Here is a 26792-nt window from a genome sequence, read left to right as displayed (position 1 = left end):
TTGAAGATTTTGCGGATGTGTTAGGACATTAGTATGTTACACACACCAGTAAATACACAGGGGGGTTGTCTTGTTCTTCCTGGGAATATAAATTGAAGAAATTGTCTGTAAAAGTAGGTCATTTTTTTGTTGTTGAATCACTCTTGTGGCCAAGCCAGCAAGAATCTATTGTTACACATTTCTGTTTATTGTCAGCAGTTTCAGCAGACATCTGCTAAAAATAATTCACGTTTCTTCCTCTGCAGAGCGGCACAGCTCTCAGAGTCCGGTAAGACCATATCCATAACAAATGTATTGTGTCTTAGGTTGCAATAAAGGTCAAAAAGCTTCTAATAAACCAAAGACGGTCACAGTGGCATGACTTCTGGCACTCTCAAAAAAAAAAGAAAAGGAAAAAAGCATCTTTGATATCTCAGCAGACTGTCAGGGTCTCAGCAGGGGACGCAGCAAGCTAGCTGATGACAGATAACCTTTTAGAAAAGATGAAAAGTAATCTGGCAAAAAGGTTATTTTCACTGGTCTCTCTGCTTCCGCTGGAGCTTTTACATTTTCTCTAGCCGTATATCTGAAGTTGTAGCTGTGTGTCGTCTTCTCTAAATCATCATGTGTTTATTTTTGGTCCATGGTGCAGCAGTCACATCTGCGAACCACAAAGAGGAAGAAGCAGACACCTCCAGTCCTCCTTTAAGCACAGTTTGACACTCTTCAGAGCTTCCTCTTTCTTGTTCTCCTCCTCTGTGTTGGATGTGTCTAATGGTCGTTTAGACTTTAGTGGGCCACAGTTGAATGAAGCTTCCTGTCAGTGTTTCATGTCTTTTGTAATCACATCAGGGGGGGGGGGGTGTTTTGTTCTACAGCAGACTAAAAAGCAGTGGCCTTTCCACACTCATTCTCACAAGAGACAGCGGCTATGAGTGTGGAATAAATGGAGCTCTGGTGTTTCCACATCTCTCCCTCTTTCACTTCTGACATGGATTTTGAAAATCTTTGATGACCCAAGTTTTGTTTTTTGTTTTTGTAGATAATGCATGGGTGGTTGACACAAGGGGTGGTGTCACGCATGTTGTCCTCTACTTTCTTCTACAAGTGCGAATTGCTAATAGCAACAGTAATGCTATCAAACAATATTTGTAAAAGGCACAAATTGGAGTTGGTTAGATTGTGTTGTGATTTATATACTGTCAGCAATAGCTGCTTCAACAAGTTCAAGTTATGATGTTTGTCTTAATACAAGGGCCAAGGTCAGCTGAGCCACATACATAAACTAGTGTTTGTTTGAATGATTACCACACATGGCTTACAAATATTGAGCATTTTTCAAATATATAATAAATTAAATGGTCCAGGTAGTGCTTTTCAGTTCAATTTTCCATTCAGGTTTTTATTTTTCTGGTTTTATTCAGAAGGTGGAAAATAATGAAAAAAACTTCATAGAGCTTGACAGACACAACTAGCCAGCCATTTCTCTGTAAGTGTAGGACACTGAGGAGACATCACTGCTATTGCTCTTCTCTCATGAACAGCAGTCAATGTGATCATCTCTAAATCTTACGTGTTTAAGTTTCCATGTCAGAAAAAATATTTCGTATCTATTTGTAAACACGACTAAACATACCTCAGTCTTGTTTTTCTGCTTATTTCCGGTCACATCCAGTGTGGTGAGCTAGGAAAAAAAAACATTCCCAGCGACTGCCTGATGTTGGCATAAACTCAGGTCTCTTCTGCTGTATAAATGCTGTTTTTTATGCACTTTATAATTCTAGTCAGTATTTTTTGAAATGTTTCCGAGCACAGCTCATTGCCACTAAAACCGCTGCCTGACTTCTTACACTGTTGTTTCACATGAAAAGCCTTCAAGTGTCTCTAAAGGCAGATTTCATATTGTTACTTGAGTTTGAAACCTCTGCATGCTAAGTTGTTTTGATAGTGAGCTCACTCTGCTCCCAAACCTGGCAGACAAACAACCGGATGAAATGAAAGTAGCGTAGGAGAAAGTGTTTTCAGTGAAGTGCAGCATGGCTGCTGTAACACTGATGGAATTAATGCTGTGGAAATCTACACTATGCTGAATTCACCCTGTTGGCTATTAGAGTACTGGTAATTCTTGGGGGTGGGGGTGATTTGAATAAACCTGTTGATAGATGTTTGTCAAAATCGAGCCACCATTTTAGGGTGAGTCTGAGAATACCTGCAGATAGCTATGACTGAGTGATCATGTAAAGGTCACAGTGGATAGGAAACACTCAGAATCACTTTATGAGTGAAGTGGATCCATTGTAAACTATGCATTACCTACCTTCGTACAGGCCATTAAGAGTTAATGCCCGCCTGTCATCTTGTAGCTGCTCACAAAGGTGCTCTGGTTGGGCACCCAAGCAGAACAAGCACAGGTTGGATTAATGATCATACTGCTGCAATTATAAAGCAGCGTGTATATATATATATATATACATTTAATTGAGCTCGTAACAGCAGATTAGGGGAGGATGGAGCTGGTACGTAATCATTAAATATTACATGTAATTACAAGCACTCCATTAACCCCAACGTTTCTGAGAGAGGGCGCAAAGAAATGAGCAAACGAGTTGCCTGTGGTAGACACGTGTGTGACCCCGGGCTACACAAACACATTAGTGTATGGAACAATGCAGCAGTGGCAGGGGCCTCTGTGGAATTCATTATGTCCCTCACTTGTGAGTGGACTGTTTAGACAAGCAGTTTGTGCCAAATGACAGGCCTAATTCCTCATCTGCAACTCAAACATTGACCACACCACCCCCATGTACGCCACTGTTGTCTCCCTTAATGAAGAGGACACATCGATGCCTCTGGAAGAATGACATATTTAAAGAAGCATTTCCCCATAGTGCACCAGTTTGCCTTTTTATCACCAAAGAAGAAGATGCCAGTTTATTTTTGATATATTGTTTTACCGTTCTGTTTACCACTAGAGAGGTATGATGTGCTGTGTGATTACTCACCACACATTCAAACCTTTTGATTTTACAGAGAGCTGCCTCAAGGTTTCCCTTGAAGATTGTTATGACCTAAATATGACCAAATAGTGACAGAAAATGAAAGTAAACACCTTCGTTTTTGTATCTTCCTCCTCCACAACCCACCTTCACACAAATGAATGACTGATGACGCACTTACAGGGCCTACTGATAGCTCAATGAAAGAGATGGGTGATAACACAGTGATGAAAGTCATTTGACTTGTATAATTGGACGTTTGCCCCTTTCTCTCTCATTTATTCATTCATCCAATCACAGCATGCATTCTGCCATCTTACGTTTTTTGTCACCTCCCACGTGAAAAATCCACGCTCTTCCTCATTGTCTCTCTTGCTCATCTTGGCACCCACCGCCACCCCAGCTCCACCATTTACCAGGAACTCAAGGCTCCCCACCATAGCAGGCTCAGGCTCTAGTTGAACATCTTTTCACAGTCCTGCAGCAACATGTTTTTTTTTTTCCTTTTTGTGGCTTTAACACACCCTCATGAATAAAACGACACAGTTGGTTGATAATTACATCCCCCAGATGCAACACATGGTTATATTTGTGCTGGATGGCCAGTGTGTGGCTGATGTTGTCTGATAATGGGACACATAAAACATGAAAACACATTTTACACAAATGTTCCCTTCTGTAGCCATTTTTGGTTACCGTGACGACGAGCCTAACTCCCAACAACACATAGGATGTACAGCTGGCACAGCTGACACAAATACACATTGGTCCTTTTCAAGGACTGACATTATGTTTTCCTGGTGATGATATCCTGGGCTGTATATATATATACGTATACATATATAATATATATATATATATATACATATATATATATATATATATATGTATATACATATGTATATATATATATATATATACTGTATATAAATCTGTATATCCTAAGATCCAAAAAAATCAAGATTAAGCCTTTTAAAATATAACTTCATAATATTACAAGTAAACTATTTAAAACAAATCTTTGCTTTCAACCTTTGCCTGGGATAGATAAGCAGTGGTGCACTGGTTTAATGTGTGCACATTAAAAAACAACTTACAGTAGCTCACAGCTGCAATCAGAGAGCTGCCAATCTATGAAAGGTCTTCATTTAAAAGGCAAGCATAACCAAAGGCCTTCAAACAAAGCTGCTAAATATAATCATATCAGCAGTGTGATGCCCTGCAGTGTTGCTGCATTTTTCTCTTAACACCACCATGTCACATTCAGAGTCCATTGGTGTCCATAGCCTAAGAACACAGGCTAACTTACAGACATCAAGGAGTTAGCTTGAGGTTGCGCAATCAACCATAACCAATGAGGAGGCAGACAGCTTTAAAATCACTTTTAAAAAGAGGAAAAGAAAAAGAAACTTGGCACGATTAAAGTCTGTGATAGAAAACAAAACAACAACAACAACAAAAAAGACGGCTTACCGACACCGGCAATGTGCTTTTTATGTTTATATGAACATAATGCCTCTCTGCTGCGTAAAGTCACTGTAATCCTCCCATGATCACTAACTGCTTTGTGATGTGGGCGGTATTGTCGCACAGGCGAGGCTGGTGAAACGGTAATGCTGTAATCCAGCAGGGCTGACTCATCGAGATGTGGATTAGAGCGCAGCATCCTCCAGAGTCAAAACAAAGGGCGAGAAAAAAATAATACTCATCAGCAGAAATCCATCAGCGGCAATTGGCCATGTTTACCCTTTTGTTCTTAACTAGGATGTTCATTGTGTTTGGGAGACTTAATAATAAATCAGCCACAGCTTTAAGAGAAAAAAAGAGGGGGGGTGTGGGGGGACAGAGGCTTTCATTAGTGTTTGATGGTATAGACAGTAGTGAAAGTTGAAATGAAAAGCTGGTTCCTCTAAGGAGAACCTTTCCAAGTTCCACCATGATTAAAAAACTCCTCAAGTTTCCATTGGAGAGCAAAGAGAGAAATCTTCGGTGAGCTTTCTGTGTGACACATCATTACAGTTTGTCCTTAACCAGCACACAGGAATATATTGTTATGCACTGTTATCACAGCAATAAAAGTAGAGGACACTTTGAGGAGACAGTGTGAAAAACAGTCTGGAGCTCAACAACAAGTATGACGAATCCATCCTGCTGACATTGAGGGTTTCCAGGAACAGTCACAGCGGGTCATTTTCTACTTATCCACAAGTGGCAGATTCTGAGCAGCATCTAGAGCTTCTGGATTTATAATGAGACAGCCTCTTGTTCTTTAAATAGCCTCAGACATCAATGGTTCCATAACGAACAATAGATTACAACACAGTGAACATTAAAGTGTCATGGCCTCAATGTCACATTGCATTGATTTTCTTCCACATTTTAGTACTGTATGTCTGAAAGTTATTTCAAATCCACATTCACACGTGAAGACAACTAAAGAGCAGAGCTTCAAAATTGTAAATATACACAAAGACTTTGGTTAGCTGGACATTGTCTTGGCTTCTTTGAGGTACGCAGCTAGAATCAAGGGCCTTGCCTCCAAACCTACACTGGGAATGTCTTGACTGTGGTTGTGTCCAAAATCACCCCCTACACACTATACAGGGCCTTGTATAGTGTCATTTTGTAGTGCTTTCCAAATGTGTAGTGAGCAGTTTTAAACCTTATAAACTGCCCTCAATGCATCATCCATTGAGCAGGAGAACAGGGCGGGAGTGTTGTGACCTGTCTTACAAATATATTGATCTGGTAACCTAATGTCACATGATGTGCCAGGTTTGTTATATATTAGTTGTTACCATGTAATAAAGTGTTTAATTGATCAATTACGCTATATTGGCAGAAATTATAATAGCTGGCAGAGATTGACAAATTTTATTTAAGGTGTGACTTTTGTTTAAAGTGTTTTCTCGATGACCACACTATATAGCTGAACTCCTCGTATAGGGAGGAGGAAGAGAGTGAGTGATTTTAGACACAGACTGGGCTGCAGTCAGTGGTGTTACTCACTGAACTGTCCAGCCACACCAGGACTGTGACCCCTAAGCTTGGACGGCGACTCAAGCTGGGCTGAGATCCAACATCTCTGTCTAGAAGACTGCAGTCCTGTGCTGCTAACATATAGCATAATATAACATATTGTGCCAAATGGAATCGTCTAACAGAAGCATAAAATATTGGATGTGCACATGGTCTCCTGATGAAACCTCCCTCAATAATGCTGCCACAATACTCAAGAATATTTTTTTTTCTTTTTAATTTAAACAGAAAATCTTCTGATGTACAAATAACACTCTGAGTGGGATGGAATAATGCCTGCTAAAACAATGACAAAACATTTGTTTGTTTTCACAGATCAATGCTCACTATACAGAAAATAATGTTCAGTAAATGATGATGATGATTGCTCTCTCATTTAGGCATAGCTGGCAATCCGGTGCTCTTCAACGAAAACGGAGATGCCCCCGGACGTTACGAGATCTACCAATACCAGATCAGAAACCGATCGGCCGAGTACAAGATCATTGGGCACTGGACGGATTCGCTCCATCTGAACGTGAGCATCGTCTTTCTTTTCTATGTCACCATTGTTCAAAAATTCTCTCTCCTCCCAAACCATCTGATGGTTCCATCTTCAAAGGTGTAAATATCCACAGGGCACTCTGAATGATTAACAGGGCGGACTGTGATGAAAAGAAAGCTTAAGGACAGACATTTTTAATATCATCTCTCCAGACGGCATCACTTACTTCCAAAAACAATACTGTGGGCAGCCTGCAAGATGGACTAACCGTATTACAGCAGTAAATTACCTAAAGACGGCAAACAAATTATATTTTCTGAAAATGAAGAGGAGGCCTTGGGCTCAGGCAAAACAACAGAACTCACGAAGCAGCATGGGAGCAGTGTCGTCTTTTTTTACCTCTTTCAACAATATGTGTGGTTTGTTGGAGGGGGTACCTACTGTGAAACGTGCCTGTTCTGATTCCAAAGCTGGCAGTGTTTAATTAGTGTTCTTTGATTTCTTAATTAAATGCACATTTAAAGACAAATTTACCGGCTTAGAATGAGCAGCCACAATTGAATAAAAATTGATAACATTAAAGAAAGTGAAGTGTTTGAAATGAATTTATCATCACAAGTATAAAGGGGGGGAAAATCCACAGAAAGAGATATATCAAAAATTACCTTTAACTCCTCTAAACTATTAATTTTAAACACAAATATTTACCAAAAAGAGAGGAAACACTGTCATCAGTTGCCTGCTGAGAAACAGTGGGTTTCCCTTTTTCCTCTCACAGCTTGCCCTTCAGATAATGTGACCTCCCACTGGCAGATTTTTGCTGAATCTAAGAGGAATGCTTCCTTTGACGTGTAGTTTTCACCTTTTCGCCCCTAAACACCAAGTAGCATGAGATCATACAGATTCAAACACCCAAACAGCTCAGTAACCACCCGCTAGAATACCCTTGACCTTCAGGGGTGCCGAGAAGCGTTCCAGATCAATAAAGCAACACAGTCTCTACATGCCTCCATTTTCCAGGATTCTGTGAAATTTTCTCTATTTTTATCTCTCCTTCTGCATCCTTATCCCCTCGTAGGTTCGTTCCATGCAGTGGCCCGGCGGTGTCCGTCAGATCCCTTCCTCAATCTGTAGCCATCCCTGTCAGGCTGGGGAGCGTAAGAAGATTGTGAAGGGCATCCCATGCTGCTGGCACTGCGAGCGCTGCGATGGCTATCAATACCAGGCGGACACCTACACCTGTAAGATGTGTCGCTTTGATTTGCGGCCCAATGCGAATCACACGGGCTGCGTTCCAATTCCCATTGTTAAGCTGGAGTGGAGCTCTCCATGGGCCGTCATTCCTGTGCTCATAGCGGTTATCGGCATCATGGCAACGTTGTTTGTGGTTGCCACGTTCATCCGCTACAATGACACTCCAATCGTGAAAGCATCAGGCCGAGAACTGAGCTACGTGCTGCTGACTGGAATCTTCCTCTGTTACGCCACAACGTTCCTGATGATTTCTAGCCCAGATGTTGGAATCTGCTCCCTCCGCAGGATCTTCTTGGGCCTGGGGATGAGCATCAGTTATGCAGCTCTGCTCACCAAAACCAATCGCATTTACCGCATCTTTGAGCAGGGCACCATGTCTGTGAGCGCCCCCAGGTTCATTTCCCCGGCCTCACAGCTGGTCATCACATTCACCCTTGCCTCTGTGCAGCTGCTCGGGGTGTGCATCTGGTTTGGCGTGGATCCCTCCAAGGCCATTATTGACTACGAGGACCAGAGGACGTCTAACCCAGTGATGGCTCGAGGTGTGCTCAAGTGTGACATCTCTGACCTGTCTCTCATCTGCCTGCTGGGCTACAGCATGCTGCTCATGGTCACCTGTACAGTCTATGCCATTAAAACCAGAGGAGTCCCAGAGACCTTCAATGAGGCCAAACCCATCGGCTTCACCATGTACACCACCTGCATCATTTGGCTAGCGTTCATCCCCATTTTCTTTGGCACATCGCAGTCCACGGAAAAGGTAAGATGGCAGCTACAAATTCGTCCTTGTTGATTAAACCTGGATGCCTATGATTGATTTGGTTACTTCTTGTGGGAGGGGTCACTGTGTTAAAGCTATCCTACACTATTGCATCTATAATTAGCTCCCCTTACAGCAGGTCTGCTACATTATATTCTGCTTAAATGTTAATGACCTTACTCCTTTACTTTAAACTTTTCTCTTAGCCAGCAAAGAACAACAGTTTCATAAATGAACTTAATAGAACTCAACAGCTAAAACAGCTTAAAAGGAGGATGTCATGTGGAAACACAGAAGACAAATGAATGCATTCTCTAATAACTCTCTGAAGGCAGCAAGCAAGCCTGTGACTCACATATATGTGACAACTGTATGCCACAGTGCATCAGCGACCCATGAGCTGTTTACACAAACACAAGCTCACACTCATATTCCCATGTCAAATCAATGTGTCCGACCTCCTGAACCGTGGATCTGGATCACATCCAGTGAGGAGTGCTGGGAGGGCCATGGGTCAAGAGGGATCCAAAAGGGACATGGGCGAGGATGCTGGGCTTCAACCTCACATTCAGAGGAGACGGTCTGGGTATACAGCCAGAGGGGTACAACAATGACACAGTGGAAATGTGTAGATCCAGTTGAAAGAGGTGTTTTGGCAGTGCAACAAAAGGGGCTCAGTGGCTACAAGAGAGGACAGTGCTGAGGGAAAGCTCCATACTGGCATGGACACTATCGGCCGTGCCAGCACGGGTCTGACAGATGCAACAAATTAATCCTCACCTCCTCCCATTTGGGATTAAGCAAAACAATACATCAAAATGCTGGCCTGGAAAACTGGCTGTGATAGTTAGCTTTGTGGGTGAAAAAAAATAAAACATTCTTGAGAGGCTGAGAGTGTGCATTGTGTCATGCTCAGCATCCCAAAATAATTTCTATAGTCTACAGCAGTGCAGAAAAATCTGCATAGAACTGCAGCCAATTGTATTACATTAATAATGAAGCATATGACCAGCAGAACAATGACTTATTTTCATACACTGCATGTTGTGTTAACACCACAAGTCCACACTTCTGTTGGATCTGCATATGGGCATTTTCCTACCCCACCCCCCACCCCCACATATTCACTTAAAAGAAAGCAACAGCATGTTGAACAGATGCTGCTTGCTTTATGTTACATTAACTGAAATATCCTCAAAATATAACTAAATGTCAGATGGTATCGCTGTATATTCTTGAGCATCACCGCATCATCCTGTATGTGACATACTCTGCAAAGAAAAAGCAATCCAAGTGCAAAGCCCACATTATTTTTTAATGCGAGTGTTGCACATCTTAAGTCGCATGTCAACAGCAGCCGTGGATATCAGCGAGTTCTTTGTTTAATCATTCCATCTCCTCTCTCTGAAGATGAAAGAGAATTATACAATCACTGTGAGATTGAACAGCTTTTTTGGAGGATGAGGTAATCCATTAGCCAGCATGGCTCTGAATAGTAAATTAGAGAGGGGGGATCTTTGAAGGGTAAGTGAAGTCCTACTTTTTGTTGCCTCTTCTTCTATACCTCAGATGAATTTAATTTACAAACCATGAAAAACTCCTCTCATCCAGGCGTAATGTAAAACACCCTGTTTCTTGCTCCAAATTATGAGTCACTCATTAATTATTATTTCCTGTGGAAAAACTGCACACACAATGGCTGGAGGACACTTTTATCATTTAGAAAACTTCTGCTAGTGCCTTGAGCCACGTTAAGGTAAGACACAAAATGGAACACAAAATGGAAGTTTAGCCTCAGGAATTTGTCCTACATTTTTTTTCATTCCTCATTTTAGAGAGAATAATCATATTTAATATATAACCCAAACCCCCTTTGAGTCTTTGAGACACAAAAACTTCATTTAACTCGCACTCTGACATGGTTTAGTCTCATCAGATCATGCAGTGCAACTGTACCTGTAACTGTCCACCAAGAAAGAAGCTGCTCTGAACACGTACATAAATACAACATAAAGTTTGTTTACAGTAACGCAACTGTTGCCCTGCTGGCCTTCAATGACTCCTGTCTATCGAAAGCAGAAGATGAGAGCTTTTATATAAAGCTGTAAAGTCCTCAAAAAGAAGAGGTGGCAGGTGGGGGCAGAGTGTACAAAGACAAAAGTGTCAACAATGATTTTTTTTTTGTAGCTACAAACACAATCATTCATAAACTTAACAAGCAACGCCACGCATTTCCTTTTATATAGAGCCATGGTAATTGCTGTGAAGCATCTGTTACAAGAAGCTACTAACTGTTGCTACAGCTGGTAATGTTAAAATGTTAGCCTGTTAAACGCTGACAAGATAACCTGATGTGCCAGATGCTTTGTTATGCAGAACCATCTGGAAAGTCAGGAAGAAAAAAAATATAGAAAATTGGGGAAAAAAATGGATAAAGCATCTAACTGTCATTCAGCCAATCAGAATGCTTCTCCTGCTGTCAAATGTGTAAAACATGGCAGCAACTACAATCTTCGTATGACTGGTCTGAACCACTGTTCCTCGGACATGCATAGCTTAAAGTCAATCCAGCTGCTATGTGATGTAAATGACAAGCACCAGAATATATCCAGGTCAAGGCAATACTCTGTTCATAAGGTGTTTGCTTGCACAGCAGCTGAGGGAATATTCATGTTTAAAATGTCAGCCACCAAATTCTGAATAAACTATCCACAAACACTAGTAGCAGAAGCTACATCGTAGCCATGTTATTTTCTGATAAATAAACTCTTGCTTTTGCATTGTGTGGCATTCTTCTTGTTTATCTATACATTGCTATTTATTGACAACCATCATTCCCATTCATACTCAGACAAACCGTTGAACTGCCTAAAAAACACAAGCTGTGAAAATGCTATGGTTCAATTACAGGTTAATAAGAGCAGCATATTGCACATGTCTATTATGGCTTACTATAAATATGACCTTAATCTGGCAAAGGCAAAGGTAATCACAAAAAGGTTGTTTATAGGAAAAAAATCCTATTCAGAGTACACTCTAATGCAGATAAATGTCACAGTATTGCTGCGCAGGTGAATACATGAAACAGCAACAGCGTGCTGTTTGTTTCCACATTTACATGTTGTCTGTAATAACAGGGAGGAAGCCACCTGCACTAATCCTAGCAGCTCTAATAGCCTTTAATACACTGACTGGTGAAGACATGCTAGCAAGGAGTTGTTATTACCTACACCTACAGACAAATCACAGGGGTGAAACTGAGGAAGAAGACAACCATGATAACGCAGTCTCTAGAGGGAGCCCACACATGTTCATGCTGTGATCTGAAGCTGGAAGTGCTGCTGGTGAAGGAGAGATGCAGGAAGAAAAAAAGATGTCAAACTCTGAGAATTATTTCAGTACATACAGAATTTGTATTCTATTTGCCCCCGCAAGCAGAAAGATTTTTTTATACCAAATAAAACCTAAAATATCATTAGACATGCCTACAAAACAGCATGTTCTGTCACTGTTGAGAGTACAGACACGTGTAGAAATCCAATTTGACTTCATGGGCACCGCAGACTGTACATACAGATGGACAGCATGATTCTGCCTCTGCCCAGTCTACAAATGTAAGGCCAAAATATTTTGCTTACACCCGCTGCCATGTTGGAATCTTGGATCTTGGAACCAGAGTGTATGCAATACAGGTCAAGAGGTGATTGACACGAGCAACCAAACACCCACCCACTTCCACATCCCTCAACTTGTTTGCATAACTTGGCTGCTCTGTTGGCTGGAGACAGTTACAGTTAATCCCTCCTTCTTCCGCCAACAATGACTAATTAAATACAAACACTTGAAAACAAATAAGAATCATAAGAACTAGCTTTCACGCCATAATCAATTCTGAGGACATTTATTTGACGAAGACTCTTTTAGTTTTTATTTGGGTATCTCATCCAATAACATGGAGGAGGCAAGGATTATGACCTATACTGCAGCCAGCCACCAGGGGGAGATCCAGATGTTTCTCCCTTTTAGTGAGCTGTCATGCTGTCCATCTCTATTTACAGTCTCTCTGCACACACACACTGGTGTGGTGATCCTCCAAGGGTTGAGTTGCGAACTATAAGGAGCTGAATCTGGACGTGCCTCAGACAGTCTGGATGTGTAGTTGTTATTTATTCAAGTGGCACTTATACTGGCCATGATGACAAACACCCTAAAATAATAGTCATTTCACCAAACAGTCCTTCCCCGCACCCTCAACCTACCTAAACCTCATCTCAGAGCACTGTCAGATCACATAAGTGGAAGCTGTGGACTCATATTCTGGACAAGATGTTGGCTGAACAGGAGAGCTGGTCCATTTTTTTTTAACTGTGCTGTCTTCAAGTGGGAAAATAAAACAAACCCTGTGACTGATTTGCTGAGCTGTTACATAAACATTGTTCTTATTTAAGGAATTAACATGTCAAAGCAAACACACCTCATAATCATCGTACTGTAAGTGACGGGCCCAACAAAGCCTCACAGCCCACGTTGACACATCTTTCTGAGCAATTAAATGCTCCACTTCCTCCGGGTCTTGATTTACCTTATCTCACCGCCTATACACTCATCACCAGTTTACAGCAGGGCCTGTGCCTCGGCATTACAAGCACAGTCATTTATATGTCATCTGGTGCCAGGATAAATGTAACGAATGCCATGGGAGGCTTCCTCCATCATTCAAACGAGGACATCCGGTCTATCTATGGAGTGTCATCACCAAGCTCTTTGCTAGCAACAGAAATAGAAGTGGCACCTGCTTACCTGGAGAAACTGTCTAAATCAGAGGCTGTCCTGCAGACACAGGCAGGAGGGAGGGGCATCAAACAATAGCATACATGGGAGTGAGGCTTCAGCACAATAGGCTCAGTTCAAATTCAATCAGCCCACACAAAGAGGTCCTGCCATTACAGTGCGTGAATGGACTGATTCATTGGTGTTGTTTATTTCTCTATGAAGTCTCCATCACACTATTGGCACTGTCAACAAGCAGACAAAAAAATCTGCTGTTAGTGCACTAGTCAGACAAAGAGTGGGAGTTGCAGTGAGTTTAACGAGACCAGATTCAGACATGAGTGTGATCGGTGTTCGTTACTGCTACCTGTTACCTATCCCCCCCTGTTCCCCGGGCCTTTTCCAGTTCTGAGCCGTAACACAAACAGCATTATTCACAGTAGCGCCCGCAGGTCTTATAATCAACAATGAAGATTGATGGCACGGTGCAGAGAGAGCTTGTGCGGCATCTCGGACTTCAGGGAGCAGTTGTTGGATTCATTAGGCCTACAGCTCTGCAGCCCTCTGGGCGTCCGCTGCTGGCCTCTGGGTCCTCTAATAATGGGCGAACAGGCCATGATGCTAATGAAGACCAAAGAATTGTGATCTATAGAAATGACATTCTCCCATGAAGCTACATTATTCTGTCCCCCAAGAGTTCTATTTTTTATTGGCTTAATTAGGGCACAATTATAGTGAATTCTCATGCTGCAAAGCTCCTCTGCTGAACACTTCCATAGTGTGCTGACAAATAACACGGTGGCTTAATGCAAAGGGAATTATGCAGTTTAAATGAATTTGATCGCTTGCCTCCCGAATAAGATGCTCTCTAGAGTCCCTGGTTGAAAATAGAATCTGTTTACCTTGATTGGTGCTGAAATTAATTTCAAATTGTCAGTTATACACTCAGCTGGGCTGTACTCACTGTATGCAGAGATGTGGTTCCCAGCGATAGATCCCGTTTATTTTCATTGCCTCTTCTCATTAATGCTGCCACGAGCTGCTTCTTCCATGTAGCGTTTTGCCTCGGACGAGATCTGCTGATGGCAGCTTGATGATGAGGAGTGTGAGGTACACGGCAGCCATCCTCTATGAGCTCCAGTCAGTGAATGGTCAGGTGCACTGCAATCAGAAGGAAACGAATTAATGGATTGAATACAGGATGTGGTCTGACACTGAAAAAAGGACTCCATTTGTAAGCTAACACAGCTCTACAAAGCAGTGGAGAGTGGGTGGAGGTTTCTTTTCTAGTGGACATTGATGCTTTCTGATGAAATACCAGTCAGTGCCTTTATTTACCTTAGCTGCGAAAGGTTACAGGACTTTTATTTGAAGCGGGCCTGTATGGGAGGCATGAATTCATTTTTAATTCCCTTTGTTTGATACCTGGCTGTGTTTTGATAAGCTGCTTCAATACAGTCTTGATACCAAATCAGCATTGCCTATGAGCAGTTTAAATGGAAAACATATAGTCATGTGATCATAAAATAAAAAAAATAAAATATAAGGTGACAGATAGGTACATGTTGACTAATGCTCCCTGTGATCCCAGCATACAACATATAAACAACCAGAAGCCACCGAGACTGAAACACTGCATGATTACCTCCTCTAAAATATTATATTTACACACAAAGTGGTTTATTATTATTATTTACAGTAGTTGCTTAACAGCATTTCCATTCTTTTTCTTTCTTTTTATTTTTGCTTTTTATTTTAATCAGACTTTGGTGCAGAGGCATTTTAGAGTCAATTGCCTTCACAAAAACTTGTGCTTGTGCTATTTTTCAATCTTGTGCCTGACAGATTAATAATGTAGCAGTAGCTGAACGCTGCAGCATGTTCTCCACGAAAAAAAAAAAAAAACCTGCCACATTTGGACCATAATACATCCGCAAGATACCACACATGGCATGCTACGACAATGTGAGCTTTTTTTTTGTTGTTATTCGCATGTTGGCATAAAAAACAGTGTAAAGCAGTGTAAGCGGTTAGATAATGATCATCTTAAAACACATGAAAACACACATTAAACAGCTGTGACACGGTTTTTAGTGTCATCACGATCAAGTCTGTAGTCGCATGAACATGTAGTAATCTGACTGCGAAATATGCACACGTTTTATTTTAAAGGACGGAAAATATCAAACTCACGTTATGTTTTCTTGGTGACAATACTGATTGTGTTCTCACAAATGGGGCAGATGTGAAGCCATGGTGACCACAAAAAACGCAAACTACCCACTACTGAACTGACCTGAACTGAGCTGAAGACACAATTAAAGACACAATTAAAACTAATGACACAAATCTATATCTATAAGTTGCAGCTCTAACAATAGAAAACATTGTTATTGTTGTGAATCCATGACTATGCTCTGCTTACAATAACATCTAATTACATATTTTGTCTTGTTACTTGCCACCTTTCAGTATGTATTTAGTGACCAAGGAGGCGGGCTTTGAAGATATGGTTATGTCTGGGTGAAAGGCAGCAGAGCGCTTTCTTTTATGTCTATACGAGTAACAGCTTGGGTTCAACAGTCTGTCCCTGAGGCGGCACTGAACCAAGCCCCAAGCAGTTCACTGCTTAACACTCCCTGCAGCTGGGAGGGGACCACTGCAGCTGTCCTTCTATCAAACTGCCTCCATTCTTCCATTCTGCTCTTCAGCCAGCGGTCCCACATGGTACCAGAGCTGGCTGAGATGAGATGCAGCCAGTCTGGAGGGAGAGCGCCATGGAGAGTCACAAATAATAAAAACAAACAAGATATTCAAGCAGAGGTCACATCTGGGAAGCTAAATGTTACTCTGCTTTGATGAAAAAACAGCAGGGACCTACTGAGGGAAAACTCTGCCAGTCAGAGGAAGGCTCCAAAGGTAGCAGCATGGAATACAATTAAAACCCGCACGAGGAGGCTGATTTGCTGTAATATGTGTATTAAATCATACATAGAAGTTTTTAATTTAATTACAGTGTTAAACCAGTAAGAACAATAACACACTGCTGAGATTCATCATAGTTTCATATTGAAAGCTGCCGCCCTGTTATACAGAAGACAATATAATTTTTAAAGTCTTAATAAGACTGAAAGTAAATGTGTATTTTATTAAATGGCTTTAAAAGCCAAAAAACAAAAAAGCGCTGGCTTGAGGCAGTGTGACAAACATGAGTGAAAATATGGAGCTGGTTTGTGTTGCTGTAGAAACAGATACAGGCCAGATGCTGCAGAGCAGGATTGATTTGTTGCTTACTGAGCAGTTTAAAGCTACAATCAGTCAGTTAATCAGCATCTATTTGGAGAATCCGTTTTTAAGTAAAAGTGCCAAACAGCTGCTTGTTCTGATGTGAGGATTTGTGGAAACTAAATATATTTGTAATGTAGGGCTGCTAAAAAGCCTTTCATTTACAAATGTTGAAGCAACGGAGAGCAACAGACACAAACTGTGATTCAGAGGTAAGGCGCAAATATTTAAACTAAGTGCTCCAAATATTGATCAGGATGACAAAATGCTTTCTATGACAATACTGTTGCCACCATAGACAGACTATAAATATGGACAAAACTTAGTGATGTCACCTGTAGATCTCTGGTTTGTGTCTCTGTGGGAGGCTCCATGGCCATGTTGGCAGTCTGCCTGAAATCCTAATACAGGCAAGGAAGTGGAGCGCAACTTCACCTGAGGCAGGTGGGCGGTCACAGAAGCAGGAAGTTCAGGCTGTGAGTTTGCAGCCGTCAATCATTCAAGGTGTATACCTAATAATTCTTTCGTTTTAGTGATCTAAACCAGTGAGATATTAGAAAAAGGAGTTGTTACAAAAGGGGAATTTATCAAAAGCAGTGTTTGTACCAGACTGTAAACACATTTATTTCTGCTGTAAATTTTGTACATGGAGGTCTGTGGGGATTGACTTTTTAAGCAAGCCCCTAGAGGCCGCATGGAGAACCGCAATTTTTAAAATTGGGCTTCATTTCTGAGCGCCAGAGGCTGGCCTGCAGACTCAGCTGACAGTTTGTTCCATTGACTGACGATGGAGGTCAATTGTTAGCAGGTTTTAGGTGGTTTTTGTCCAACTGTCAGCAGCTTGTTTGTACTTCTATAGTTCCTTTCAGTACAGGATGAGCTTATTATTAAAAATTCCTGAAAAATGTTAGATAAAAGGCCTAAAAAAGTGAATGCTTCCCCGAAGATGACTCATTAACTTACGGCAGCTTTATAAACAATTCAAAGAAGAGCAGCTGATACTCAGTGATTCCCTCCCACATGACTCGCAAGATGTGACCATGTGTGAAATTTTCATGAGCTTGTTTCTCTTTTCATGGGTCTGCTTGTTGTGAGTCAGAATAATCCAATCGACTGGTGTTATCAAATCTGCGTTCAGGTTGATGTGATGGCCATATTAAAACTAGCATGGCAGAAAATTAAACAAACACTGTGGCCTTGGCTGGTTCACCACACGCTCCATAAAAGCAGATGAGATCCTGATTTATACAAGTTTCATCACATGGCTCGAGGTAAATAGTTCTTAAAGCTCTATTGGACAGAGCAGCAGCTACTTCAACAACAGCTTGGCCAACAAACGGGTCATTGGATATTCTAATTATAATGATACACAGCAGATGTCACTTGTATTGTACAGGCCACTGGCCACACATATACTGTATCTGTACTGCCACATTAGGATAAACTGTTTGCTCTGTGTGTGTCTGGTGTTGCAGATGTACATCCAGACAACCACGCTGACCATCTCCGTGAGCCTGAGCGCCTCCGTGTCCCTCGGGCTGCTCTACATACCTAAGGTGTATGTGGTTCTCTTCCACCCCGAGCAGAATGTGCCCAAGCGCACACGCAGCCTCAAGGCCGTAGTTACCGCCGCCACCATGTCCAACAAGTTCAACCCCAAGGCCGGACTCAGACCCAACGGAGAAGCCAAGACCGAGTTGTGCGAGAGCCTCGAAACACAATGTAAGAACATGAATGATAATGAGGATGTTTTCGAATAAAAAAGCAAACCTACAGGCTTTCTGTATTTAAATCGAATGTACTGATACAATGATAAAAAGCAGAGTGAAAATAATGACTTATTAATACATGAGTAGCATGTTATTTAACACTTCAGTGAATCCAGTAAATGTACTGTAGTTCATTTGCTGGTAGAACAGCGGACAGTGTGTGTGTGTGTGTGTGAATTAAGTCAGAAAGGAAAAAGTGGGTGCTTTTCTGTCCATTGTGTCCATGATGCCAAAGATCTATGAACGTTGTTATCTCATCAATTTCAATTTCTCACTCTTTTCACACTGTTTAAACTCATGCTGAAATGATTCATTAAATAATGAATTAATCAACAGGAAATTAACCATTTTGATTACTTGTCTGAGACGGGGGTCTCGGGAGGCCACTGTTGGACGCTTTTTTTGGCTGGTGGCTGTGACTTTTCTCAAGTCTCTGCTGGTTGCTTGACAACTGTTCCCTCCCAGAAATAGTCGCCACACACCCCCCTTAATGAAAAAAAAGGAACACACTTTTAGTTTTGTTCAAATTAAACAAATTGCAAAAGTGTGTGTTGCAAAACTGTTTTCACAGGATAGCAGTCTTCCTCCTCAATAATGCTAAGCTAGCCAGCTACCAAGTGTGGCTTTACAGATATAGAAACAGATCGTGTTCTGTCAACATTGAATCTATTGATCGATCAATTAGGTGTACTTGTATGTAAAATTTGAATAGGATTGCTAAAATGGTTTGCTTGACAGATAAAAGTGATGCTATTAAAGATAGCCAGTCAAAGGCATTAAAGTAAGTTTCAGATGAGCTAACATACGTGGACAACAAAGTGGGGCGGCCTATGTGCTAACAGATATAATATAAAAATGTATTGTTTCTGTTTTTAGACAAAATTATATAAAATGATCACTCTCACTTGCTTCATTCGATTCTGTGGTCATTAAATCTGTATCCAGCTCTGTCTGTGTGAGGCCCAGAGTTTTGTATAATGGTTCAGAGGCTGGCTTCAGATGCTCACCTGGCTGATTTGTGCTGGTCGAGGCTCAGAGAGCATCATAAGTGGAGGGAGGGAAGACAGTGTTCATTTACACACATTACTGCCCATTGTCTGTCATTGATGAAACAAAGCCGCTTCAAATGATGCAGTTTCCCTTGAAATGTATGTGTGGTTTCTCATGTTAGGCTCTGGAATCTGATGTTTCTCTGTTTATTGTTTTATGACTAAACTAACAACTAGAAAAAGAGCCAAGACAATAATAAAGACATACAGACGAGTTAATCACATTATAAATAATCAGAGGCATCCGACTCCTTTCTGAAACAGCTGAATCTCGCGGCGTGCTCCTCCTTCTAATCTCAATACCAATAAAACTGCTTGGCACTACTGTATCAGTGACACACTCTGGATTTATACAAGAGAGGTAAATAATGACTTTAGCAATTGAGTCAGCAGAAATTACTCATGTGACGTGCAAAACGCTCTTCCTCTGCTCGCCTCGGGCTGGCGAAGGTTTTAATCGGTAACGTCTGTCAACAGAGATACATTCGCTGTGTCTGGCCTGAACTTAGAGAGAATGGAGCCTTTTGTCACACAGTTCAGAGCTGTTGTTTCCTCCTTTCTGTTAAAAACCAGCTGCTGTGAGAATAAAAGAGCTAACACTGTATTTACTGTTAACACAAGCACTGAAATCGATATATAATGTATGACAATGCACCGCAGTAACAATGGCACATCAGGATGGTTGCATGTAAACACGCAGAACATCCCTGCTTTGGGTTTCGGTGGACGGTTAATTGGATCTTTTGTTACAATGAGTGGTGAGGAGGCAAAAAAAAATTGATGGCCGGCAGCAATCTATCCTGATGGGGTTAGGCGTTTACAGGGCTTATACAGTGCATGGCTATTTGAATAAGCACCATTTGTCATTGTCATCGCTGGTGTGGATATGTGGCTTGATGAAATTGAAAAATTCCTGTCTGAGCCAGCTCCCACAAACCGCTGAGATCTGGTGGCGATATGTCAGGATTTATCTGCTCCACCTCAGCGAATCAGCTAACACGGTCTGAGGAGATGACTGGAAAGTTCAGCTGCAGGGGAAGGATGTAAAAATATGTCCAGAGAGCTGGGGAATCTTTTTAGGAATAACCACCATTTGTGCTACACGGCACATTTCATCTTCCACTTTTTACAGAAGAAAACAAAACACCTAAATCCTCCTCAGATCAATCTGACCCTCCTCCCTCTCTCTTGTCTTTCAGCTTTCTCCACAAAGCAAACCTACATCAGCTACAGCAACCATGCAATCTAACAGGACAAAGGTTTCTTATCATGTTTCAGCGGAGAGAGAAAAAATAAAAACATGCAGTGGAATTCCACACAGCTGGCAACAGTAAAAAAAAAAAAAGAAAAGAAAATGTGGATGTGTCTTTGTGCTGGTGGAGATCAGAGAAGCATTTCCCAAAGACGTGACATGGCGAGGAGAGAACCACAAAGAGAGAAGCAGCAGTGGACAAAACAAGGGAACACAACAGATAACAGTACAATTTTAAGGTTCCACATCTTCTGTCTGCCTCACACATACAGACTCAGAAAAAAAAGAAACACACTTGCATGGCAGAAGCTCTGGAAATGACAGGATGGAGCTTTCCTTTTTGAGTGTTTACATTTCAGCCATGCCTTGTGTCAGAGACTTCTGAACGGACTCAAACTGAAAAATTAAGAGTACGTTCAGGTGTTCTTAATGTTGTCTGCGAACTGTAATCAATCTTAAAATCCTCAATGTGTCACAAAGGGATTAGTCAACACCAAAAAGACATGAAAACAGTCTGTGGATTTCCAGGAAGAGGCTTTTTATTTCTACCCGTGCTCCAGTCAACCTGAGACCGGAAACAATGCAGCAGATCCACACCAGACTCCATGTGTTTTTATTTCCTTTTCCAGAGTCCATGAGAATGACTGTCAGGTGGTCTCTGCTGATTTTGAGCATGCCAGTTTCAACATCCTGTGTTGTGTTGTTAAAATAAAAATAAAACAAAGTATAAGAAAAAAAATACTATCTTTGGAATGCGTTAAAAATCCGTTGCAGCGTTGTTAAAAATTGTTCAGGCTCGAGCCTATTGTACGTTAAAAACCTGTTCTCAAAATGGTGAAGGTCTAGTGAGTGATTGTTTATCTGTGCTTAAGTGAGGCCATGATTTGTATTACCAGCTAGCCCAAGGCTGCCACTGCCCTCCCACATACCTGTATGTGCTTTGAAAACGGTGGCTCGTGGTTAAAATCACATAAGCGTTTTAACCGGGAGAGCTCACCGTGTGCCGTCATCCAGGATGACCCTCCCGTCACTGCCTCCAGCTATTCCTCGTGGTCACACGTTCCAAGTGTAAGGACGGTGCGGATCCATTAGCAAAGGAATTAAGATGAAGTATGCCCTTGAGAGGATCATGCAATGTGTCCTGTAGGTGATATCCATAATGGACCGGCTATATAGAGAAAATTCATTACTGTACATGTCCTCCTCAGGCACTCTCACCAAAAGTAGGAGGAGGAGGTGTTAGGAAGTTGTAAGGCTTTTCAACAAATGAAAATTCTAATTGCAAAAATATACAGTATCTCTATCATTCACCCTGAGCTGGCTGAACAGATTAATAGTTGGCTTTGTGCAGTATAAAAGCCCTCTAATGTCTTGGGGGGGAAAAAAAAACATTGTGGGGTCATTTGTGTTGTGAATTCAATGCTGCTTTTCATGCCACCCCTCTGTATTACTTTCAACACCATTTGTGTTGCAGAATAAAATGTGAGTGCTGACCAAAATTAAATGGCAAGTTAATGTATGTTATTAAATAGATTGATGATGTCTGCTTTTTGTCCTGACATATCCGAAAATTGGGGGAAAAAATGTACAAAAAAGATACAGTGCCTGGCTATCTGACTATGTATTTGTAAAACCTCATGAAAAACTAACGAAGTGTGTGAAGCATGTTTAGTTTTTTTTTTATACAAAATTTTATTTCTATTAAAAATGTTTTCAAACTTAGCGGCCATGTTCAGCTTTGTGAAGCTTTGTTCACTGATGAGAGAGAGAGAGAGAGAGAGAGAGAGAGAGAGGAAGAATATCACCTTACATCCAACACATGCCTTGTCTTGTTTGTTTCTTGATTACAAAACAAAATAATACACCAGAAAACGTATTGTAAATTATCCTCACCTAAATGATTGGCAGCACCTTCGAGCGAGCGTGTGTGTTTTTTATTCCCCCATTGTAAAGGAACAATACAGATTAAAAACAAGTTTGTCCGCCCCGACGAAAAGAAGACAATGGCTGCCATCCTCTGAATAATATGTTGCCACAATTGCTCTGATAATAGCGCTGGAAAAGACAGAGGGTTGGAGGAAGCAAACATGAAATTATTTAAAATGAATGGTTAGCCTCTACTTGAATCCAAGGCCTCTGCTTGTAGCCAGCTCTCTGCATCTATCATCTTCTCCCCGCCTCCCTGATACTGTGACCCTCGCCATACAAAAGGCTCAGAAATAACAGCTGTTACATTGTAAGAGTGCTAAATGAAGGCCTGAGTGCTTAGATTACAGCAATATGTAAGCCGAGTGCATGTCAATACAAGATGAGACTGATGAGACTGCGGCGTACATTCTGTACAGTGCATTTCATTTTTTTGTTCAAACAAATGAAATCCTTTGTGGCTCATAAAGAACACAGTATCATATGCAGCCATTTAAATGCAATTATTTCTCATTGTTCAGCTCTCACTTGCAAGTATTTGCTGACAGTTGAGTAAAAAAAAGTCACAAGCTCACACACAGAAAGAGAAGAAGACATAATTAAAATGAAAATAGAAAACAGTTCTGGCTGGCTGCCATCTAAACTCAATGGGAGATGCCGCAGGGTGCTGATGCTGGATGCTAACTAAATCATAATGAAATTCAGAGCATTATTAATAAATAATACTTGGCTAAGGTCAGCAGAAGCTGCACATAACTTTTCCCACTGTTTATGCGGTTGTCCAGTGCTGATGTTAATTGTTGTCAGATGAAGCCATAAACCTCCTCTGTGGCTTTGTTTACAGTGGGACACTTTTCTTTTTAGAGCAGGAAGCACTGCACATGAGCAGCAAATTCACTTTTTAAACACAGTGTGCCAGACTTAAAAAAAAATCACCACAATTTCCAAGTATATTAGGACCAGACCGCCTGAATGCTACACGCCCACTCACATTTCATGACATCAGGATAGGAGGTATGGATGAGCCATAATAAAGGAACTTGTGCCAACCAAACGATTCCCAAACAATCCATCCCTATCCTGGGACAAAATGAGCAAGATCTGGAACGATAATTCTGCTTTATTGTCTATTAGTTTGTTAGCAAAACGACCTGTCCAGGGTGTACCCCGCCTCTCACCCGTAGTTAGCTGGGATAGGCGGATTATTGGAAGATGGATGGATGGATGTTAGCACAACTTACAAAAGAATTTCATGCTGTAATGTATAGTTAAAATTAATAATGCAAAGTCATGTTTTTCTGCCGCAATGTAGCCAAAGAAAATCACAGTAAAAATCAGATTCATCAGTGGATCTTGTCTCTTAGGATTAGGTGATCTGTCTCTCTCTGACTTCTTTGATGTTGCCCAACAAATACCCAGAAGTCCAACCCCATAGTAACTCCTCCTAAACACAACTAATCCACCCTATTATATTCTTAGTGTTTACGTCCCCTAACACTAAGATTAATGGCCCTAAAATAGGTGTGGGGACATATCATAGCAGCATATCATACATTTCTGTTGTGATTTGGCTCAACCAGTGGACACACACACACACACACTGTCTGTCCTCATTATGAATTCATACTTTCTCTTACATTTACTATCATACTCTCTTACGTTGACTGTTTGATGGTAAATGTAAGAGAGGTGAATAGTATGTGAGTGAGAATATGATAGTAAATGTTAGAGAAAGTATAAATCATGTCTCAAACGGCCTCTCATGACTTTCAGCTAGCTTCTCTTACATGCTTTATGGCAGATGTCAACCAGTGTTAATGGGCCATCTACTGTGATAAAACTATAAAGATGAACAGTTGAGAGTTGAGAATATACTGTAAGTATTGTAATATAATCAATAATTCCTTTTAAAACAGCACAACAAGCTTATTAATCTAACAATAACTCTCACTTCTGTATTTGCCCCCCGCTGGTCTGTTAGAGTAAGCCTTCACTGTTCACTGTCGAAACGATTTGGCCATTTTCTAACTTCTGTTTATAACTGGATGGCTGTTGTCTATATTAAATTAGCAGAGAGGTAAGATTCTTGAAATGATGCCACCACCAGAATCCTCTACCCTTCAGAGTGTCTAAAACTCTGGACTTCCCTCCTAACTGTGGTGAACACAGCCGTGTGTTTGTTCCTCCAACAGCTGGCCCCTCCTTGCTTCAGTGCCTCCGAGTCTGAAAGGCAGCAATTTTCTGTAAACTTGAAGAAATATTTAGGACAAGTTGAGCCGCTGTTGGACAGCACAGTGACAAAATACATTTAGCAACAAATCTAAGTGGGCAGTTATAATGACACGGCTATTCAGGGGTTCAATCCAATCTGCTCAGATGTGTCACTGCACAGAAACAAATGCATTGATAGAGGGTGAGAGGCTTACCCACACAAGCTAATGAGGACACTAAAAGTGTACGACTGCAACTACACACAGGACGCAGACAACAAAATCCAGAATATAAAGGCTTTCCTCCAGAGCATAGACCCCTCCTTATCACTACGTGATCGCAGTGACAATGACAGCTGCTTCAGATTAGTGGAGTAAATTAATTCAAATGTGACTCTTCCAGCAGCAGGAAATATTAACATGGGGTACACATAAAATCCCATCACACAAGGCCTGGATCACACAGCCAGTATTAATCCTTTCATATGTTCTTGAAACGGTCTTGGCACACTTTTCTAAGACAATTGAACCATGTCAAAGTCACTAAAAAGTATAAAACGCTAACCCTCTTTTCTTGCAAGAACGCTCTGAAAAAGTAATTTAATTTGGTTTTATTCATCAAAAAGCAATTAATTTAATTAGAACTGTATCTGACTGCAGTGGATGAGCACTGAATGCTGAGACAATCCTCGTGCAAGCATGAGTATAGCCGAACAGATAAAATGTTTATCCACTCGGTACAGTCCTTTCCCGTGTGCACCTGAAGATAACACAATACTGCTGCCCTCGGGTGACAGAATGAGTGCAGGAGCGCATTTGTCTAGAATTGAGCACCAATATACGGCTGGATTGAGAGAGGCAATGCAGTGATGTGCTCTCTCTAGGGTAATGCGACTGAGCTCTCTCTACTGTGCAGCAATGCTATTGTATACCATCACAAACAGACTCTGCACTGATGCGGGCTGCTGAAAAAGCCTGATCCAGAGGAAGAGGATTCACTGAAGAAACTCTGGGTTTTTGTGCAGGAAGACGAGTGGTGCATGTAAAGAAAATTAACCATGTGAACAAATCTGCCCTCAAACATTCAACTATCATTTCATTCATCTTTTGTCTTAGCATTGGCTGATCAGAGATGTGCTGCATACACTATGTTGCTAGGAAACAGTACCTCATGAATATCCTGCACAATCAAAGGAGTAATGTTTTGACAGTGGAGTTCATTGTTTTTAGTAGATGACGTTGTAAGCGGTGTTGCACTTTGATTTATAGACTGCACCATCATTTCCATTATTTCTCTTCAACTTGACTCTTTACTCTCTTCTATTAATATTAACATGCAATGGAGACACAGCGAAATGGCCAGTATCAGGGATGCATGCGAATAGGGATGTCGATACCGATGTATTCACCAATTTTTCTTGTGTTGAAGGAGCACCAGCGCAGAGCTATCCCAAGCTAACTCACTATGTTAGCAGTATCTGACATTGCATGAATTTTGGTCCCTTTTATATGCTTAGTGATGTAATGTTAGATGATGTGTCCTTTAGGCGATGTCTTGCAGATAATATTGTGCATCCCTATCCAAATTTGCAATGTATTATTTACAATTCAATTTTTTTTACCTAAAATTGGTTTAAAAATAAATTCTGATTGTTTGACTACTCCTCTGTACAGAAGTCAGAATTCAACATGGCTTTTGATAAGCCAATCTTAAATCTCAGATTGTAGGTTTATCACAATTTAAAGAATGTATGGTCGCAGATTCAATTATTTTTTTGCAAGGGCCACATAGACTTTCATAAGAAAAGCAAAGGGCCACATTTTTTTCATAAATAATAATATAAATTGGAGACCACTGGCACAGTGTCTACCTTTATAAATATGCTCCTGTTACATTTTCATCGTAAGAATCTTTTGCTGTCATTTACTGCTTACTCCTGTGTCCTCTCTGTGTGTCCATGTCTACTCTGAGTGTGTGCTGGTCCATTAGAGTTAAAGTAAAAGTTAAAGTAGCAAGAG

At 41.1% G+C, this 26792-nt stretch overlaps 1 protein-coding gene across 2 annotated transcripts in view; it reads left to right on the top strand.

Annotated features, from left to right (window-relative positions):
- LOC114435922 (metabotropic glutamate receptor 4-like) overlaps positions 1-20799 on the top strand; it is a 129711-nt gene extending 108912 nt beyond the window's left edge. The window contains exons 7-11 of one of the 2 annotated variants that reach the window (XM_028405895.1): positions 6395-6531; positions 7577-8512; positions 18043-18289; positions 19100-19102; positions 20585-20634. In XM_028405895.1, the coding sequence (XP_028261696.1) occupies positions 6395-6531; positions 7577-8512; positions 18043-18289; positions 19100-19102; positions 20585-20634 (1373 nt within the window). Of the gene's footprint in view, positions 1-6394; positions 6532-7576; positions 8513-18042; positions 18290-19099; positions 19103-20584 lie in introns of both variants that reach the window. The other variant, XM_028405894.1, reaches the window with a different exon arrangement.
- The last annotated feature ends 5993 nt before the right edge of the window (positions 20800-26792 follow it).

The sequence above is a fragment of the Parambassis ranga genome, chromosome 5 (genome assembly GCF_900634625.1).
Source record: "Parambassis ranga chromosome 5, fParRan2.1, whole genome shotgun sequence".
Lineage (NCBI taxonomy): Eukaryota > Metazoa > Chordata > Actinopteri > Ambassidae > Parambassis > Parambassis ranga.
Note: the sequence above shows the minus strand (reverse complement) of the source record. Positions and strands in the feature narration are given on the sequence as shown.